The 5,801-nt window shown below is 44.5% G+C and overlaps 1 protein-coding gene across 1 annotated transcript; it reads right to left on the bottom strand.

The window, feature by feature from the left end:
• Positions 1-1,337: 1,337 nt before the first annotated feature.
• On the bottom strand, positions 1,338-4,703 carry LOC140811236 (uncharacterized). Its single transcript, XM_073169102.1, has 4 exons — positions 2,874-4,703; positions 2,064-2,753; positions 1,548-1,826; positions 1,338-1,406 (listed from the first exon to the last, which is right to left on the bottom strand). Exons 1-4 carry the CDS (start codon positions 4,701-4,703, stop codon positions 1,338-1,340), a joined length of 2,868 nt encoding a protein of 955 aa, XP_073025203.1.
• Positions 4,704-5,801: the final 1,098 nt, after the last annotated feature.

The following is a 5,801-nucleotide window of genomic DNA, read 5'->3' on the forward strand; positions in this document are numbered from 1 at the left end:
AAATCACTCCACAACTGTTGTTAATTGCTTAGTCAAAGGGTGGTCGCGTTCCCCTCTACCAAGATGAATGTGGCCTCTTCTCGGTTCAAATGCACGGCCGAGACTCCCGCTGCAATGGAGTGATTTCTGGTTTCCTTAAGTTGCAAGATCATCGGTTATATGAATTTCTTCCAAAATTTGTGCACCTCATTTCTTCTTTCCATATTGTTGCACGGCCTTCACATTCTCCCCTCCTTAATGTAAGTTTCGTCCTCGAAACTTGGATTAACTTGTCTTTCGAAAAGGTATGGATATTGATCTTTTATTTTCTCCTCGAGTTCCCAGGTGGCTTCTTTTTCTGTATGGTTAGACCATTGTACTTTGACATATGGAATCGTTCGTCGCCTTAGTACTTGGTCCTTTGTATCCACGATTCTGATCGGGACTTCCTTATAAGTAAGTCCTTCATTCAAGTCTCCCTCGACTAAGAGTGGTTCAGCTTCAAGGATGTGGCTTGGATCCGAAACATATCTTCTTAGTTGTGACACATGGAAGACATTATGGATTTTAGACATCCTCGGTGGAAGTGCCAATCTGTATGCAAGTGTTCCCACTTTTCCCAGAATTTCAAAAGGTCCAACATATCTAGGGTTCAGTTTCCCGGGTTGGTTGAATCGAACCACACCTTTCATTGGTGATACTTTCAAGTATGCTTTATCTCCCGCTACGAATTCCACTGGTCTTCTTTTCAAATCAGCCCAACTTTTCTGTCGGTCTTGAGCCACTTTGAGTCTCTCCTTGATTATAGCGACTTTACCCACTGTTTCTTGGATCAACTCGGGTCCAGTGATGGCTTTTTCCCCTACTTCATCCCAATATAGTGGTGACCGACATTTTCGCCCATACAGAGCTTCATACGGCGCCATTCCGATGCTGCTGTGAAAACTGTTATTGTAAGCAAACTCAACCAAAGGCAAATGTTCGCTCCAATTACCGCTAAAGTCTAGAGCACATGCTCTCAGCATGTCTTCTAAAGTTTGAATTGTCCTCTCTGTTTGACCATCGGTCTGAGGGTGGTAGGCCGTACTGAGGGTGACCTTAGTTCCCATGGCTTGTTGAAAACTCTTCCAAAAACGAGATACAAACCTCGGGTCTCTGTCTGACAATATGCTGACTGGAACTCCATGTAATCGTACGATATTATTCATGTACAACGTGGCTAGCTTGTCCAAATTATAGTTCATGCGGACTGGTAAGAAATGCGCAGATTTTGTGAGTCTATCTACGATTACCCAGATACCATCATAGCTTTGTCTAGACTTTGGTAACCCGACCACAAAGTCCATGGAGATATGTTCTCATTTCCATTCTGGAATCTCTAGAGGTTGAAGAAGTCCTCCAGGTCTTTGGTGCTCTGCTTTGACTTTCTGGCACACAAGACACTTGGAAACAAATATAGCAACATCCTTTTTCATTCCACTCCACCAGAAATTCTTCTTTAGGTCTCTGTACATCTTGGTACTGCCAGGATGGACTGAAAATTTCGACTTATGTGCTTCTGACATTACTTCTTGTCGAAGGTTATCGATGTCTGGTACGCACAATCGTCCTTTTATCCAAAGGACTCCTTTGTCGTCGATCTGAGTATCTTGAGACTTCGCTTCCTTAGCTTGTTCCTTAAGTTTTACTAGAACTGGGTCTCGGTCCTGGTTCAACTTGACGATTTCTCGCAGACATGGTTGAGCGGAGAGTGCAGCTAAGGTAACCTTACTCATATTCCTCCAACTCAAAGCATCAGCTACTTTGTTTGCCTTACCTGGATGGTAGCTTATAGTCAAGTCATAATCCTTCAACAGCTCAATCCATCGTCTTTGTCTCATATTTAATTCTTTTTGGGTGAACAAGTATTTGAGGCTCTGGTGGTCTGTGAAGATTTCGCACTTGGAGCCATAGAGATAATGTCTCCATATCTTCAAAGCAAAGACGACTACTGCCAGTTCGAGGTCGTGAGTGGGATAATTTCGTTCATGCGGCTTCAACTGCCTTGAAGCATAGGCAATCACTCTTCCTTCTTGCATGAGTACACATCCCAACCCTTCCTTCGATGCGTCACTGTAGATGGTGAAATCCTTATCTTCAGTGGGCAAGACTAACACTGGTGTAGACGCGAGCTTTTCTTTCAATGTCTGAAAACTTTTCTCGCAGTTGTCATCCCAAATGAATTTAGAATTCTTTTGGGTAAGCCTTGTTAATGGTACGGCTATGGAAGAGAATCCTTCAACGAATTTCCTGTAATAGCCTGCCAATCCGAGAAAGCTTCTAATGTCTGTGGCGTTTCTCGGTTTCGGCCAGTCTAGAATTGACTCTACTTTCTTTGGGTCCACTGATACTCCTGCTTCCAATATCACATGCCCTAAAAAGGACACACTGTTTAGCCAGAATTCGCATTTCTTGAACTTGGCATAGAGTTCTTTCTCCCTTAAAGTTTGTAGAGTGAGGCGGAGATGCTCTTCGTGATCTTCTTTGCTAGGAGAGTAGACAAGGATGTCATCAATGAATACCACTATGAACCGATCCAGGAACGGCTTGAAAACTCTGTTCATTAGGTCCATAAAGGCTGCTGGTGCGTTTGTCAGGCCAAAAGGCATCACTGTGAATTCGTAGTGTCCATACCTTGTCCGAAAGGCCGTCTTTGGGATGTCTTCAGCCCTGACCTTCAATTGGTGGTAGCCCGTTCTCAAATCCAATTTGGAAAATACTGTGGCTCCCTTAAGCTGATCAAACAGGTCATCTATTCTCGGAAGAGGGTACTTGTTCTTGACATTGATCTTATTCAATTCTCTATAGTCAATGCACAGCCTCATGCTCCCATCTTTCTTCTTGACAAAAAGTACTGGAGCTCCCCATGGAGACGCACTTGGTCGAATCTGCTTTTTGTCTAGCAATTCTTGAAGTTGCTCCTTTAGCTCCTTAAGTTCAGCTGGTGCCATTCTGTACGGTGCCTTGGAGATGGGTGCCGCTTCGGGCACTAAGTTGATTTCGAACTCAATTTCACGATCCGGGATTGTCCCTAGTAGTTCTTCCGGAAAGACGTCTGGGAATTCTCGTACGATAGGGATATCCCCTGGTTTAAGTTCAATCTCCTCCTTCACTACGTTAATCATTGCTAGATAGATATCTGCTCCGGATTTCACGGCTTTCCATGCTTGGGATGCGGAAAGAAGTGACTTCCGTTCCTTGGATTTGCCATGATACACGACCTCTTTTTGGCTCGGGGTTCGGAGCCTAACACTCTTTCCCTTGCAATCCACCATCGCATTGTTTCTTGCTAACCAATCCATTCCTAAGATTATATCGAACTCCACCATGTTCAGTTGTATCAATTCTGCTTGGAATAGGTGCTCATTGATACAGATTTTACACTGTCGGTGCACTCTATGTGTTTCGATTGTCTTACTAGTAGGAGTTGCTACTCTAAATGGTTCGACTAGTATTTCAGGTGTAAGCCCTAGTTTCTTAGTGAATCTTTTAGATATGAATGAATGAGTAGCACCACTGTCAAACAACACATAAGCTGGCATTTCATTGACAAAAATAGTACCTGCCACGACATCGTTTGCATCATCTGCTTCTTCTTGGGTTATTGCAAACACACGAGCGTTGGGCTTATTTTCCCTTGGTTTGTTGGGGTTAGCATCAGCATTAGGCTTGGTACTTCTCTTCAATGGCTCGGGGCAATTCGCAATTCGATGCCCTAATTTCCCACAATTGAAACATGCTCCTGTCTGTCGGTGGCATTCTCCAGAATGACGATTATTACATTTGGGGCACATCTTTGGTTCTTGGTAAGTTGGGTGGGACGAAGCACCTTTGAAAGGTCCACTGGACTGATTCGGTCTCTTGAATGGTGGCCTCCCTTGAGATGGCTGTCCAGTAAGAGGCCGTTTATTCTTGTTCTCGTCCTCCCGACGCTTGATGTCTGTCTCAGCTCTTATTGCTGCTCCCATTAAATCAGCAAAGCTCGTAGGTTGGTGAACTGCTAAGGATGATTGAATACGGCTGCTCAATCCCTTTTTGTATCGGTGCATTTTCAGAACCCCATCTGCCATGATTGTCGGGGCATAAGTTCCAAGGTCATTGAATCGGGGGGTGTAATCTACCACTGACATGTCTGGAGTTTGCGAGAAGTTCTCAAACTCACTCAATTTCTGTAGTCTGACTTCTGTTGGGAAATAATGTTTGAGAAAGACATCTCTGAATTGTTGCCAGGTGATTACTCCGGCGGCTGTCAGGGCAGGTGAGACTGTTTCCCACCACTTGCTTGCCTTATCCTCCAGGAATGGCACTATCACTTCTACTTTAAGTGCTTCAGGTATTTCTAGCAGTCGCAGTTGGGTTTCCACGCTTTTCAACCAACTCTGGCTACTCTCAGGGTCGGCGTCTCCCTTGAACACTGGGCAACGGTTCTTACGAAGGGACTCATAATGATACTTGATCCCATTCTGTGTCGGTGGTGGTTGTGGCTGCTGATTACCATTGGGGTTTCCCAAACCCTGGATAGTTGTTGCCACTATGGTGGCTATAGCCATCAAATCTGCTTGGCTCAGGCCCACTCTGGGAGGTGGTGGCGGTGGATTTCCGTCAGGATTCGGATGCTCATTATTGTCATTGTGGTTGTTGGCGTACCGTGGGTTGCGATTGGATCGTGGAGGTCTTCCGGCCATTTCCTACAAGCGTACAAGTTTCTAAGATATTTGTTGCACAAATTGATATAATGCATTGAATAATTTGTGCGAAAATAAATTGACGCCAACAAGAAATCGAAATAACCACTTTTATTGATTTCTCAAATAAACATAAACAACTGAATGGGAATTTACTGGAATGGAAAATGGCAACAACGGAAATAAACTAAAAATGGTTCACTAAAATATTCTAATCTGATATCTCTCCATTCCCCACAGCTATGTCAGGTGGGGCTTCTTCCTCCTCGGAATCCTCCTCCGGCATCTCCGGGTCTAAAAACTCGGCCAGCTGCATCTGCAGACTTTGATTCTCCGATTCTAATTCAGCAATCTGTTCCCTATGAGTAAGAATCTTCCCTATCGCGTCGTCCAACTCATTCTTTGCACGTGCGCAGTTTGCTTGATCCTTCTGGATGAGTGCCTTCTCCCTTGCCTTCCTTTCGTCTATCTCCCTTGATAGCCTTTGGTTATTTTCTGACAATTGCATGACCACCTTCCATGACTCTTCCATTCTCTCCTTATCTCTTACCCGTGCGTGACGAGCTTCAGCCAATTCTACGGTACGTCGGTCCAATTCGTCCATAGTTCGTTTGGTTTGGCCCCTCGTCAGTTGTAACGACTCTCGCAGTTCGCCATTATCTTCATTAACGAGTTGGAACATCTCGTATACCTGATCGATCCTCTTTTCTGCTGTCAATAGCTTGGCAGTCAGATCCTCCACTTGCTTCCTCCTCTCCAGGTTGCTAGCTCTTAGTCTCCTAGTCGTCCTATCGTGGCGTGCTAGAGCTAAATCATCTAAACGCATAAGAGACTGAGCGCGCGTGTGAGGTGGGGGACTGTCTAGCTGAAACGTCTCTCTAGGAGGAATCGAAGCTACACTCTTACGGGCAGTTAAACGTATGCGAGCCATTTCCTGAAATAACGAGAGGAAATGTTTAACAAGTATCGGAAAAGCGGTCAAGGAACATGATACAAAACAAGGAATATTTTCCAAGGGTTCTAAAGAATGAATCGTAAGGATATTGATGACAAAGTTGGTTAGGAAAATGATTAAGCTTTTGGCAAAATTTGACTTCG

The sequence above is a fragment of the Primulina eburnea genome, chromosome 14 (genome assembly GCF_022965805.1).
Source record: "Primulina eburnea isolate SZY01 chromosome 14, ASM2296580v1, whole genome shotgun sequence".
NCBI classification, from domain to species: Eukaryota; Viridiplantae; Streptophyta; class Magnoliopsida; order Lamiales; family Gesneriaceae; genus Primulina; species Primulina eburnea.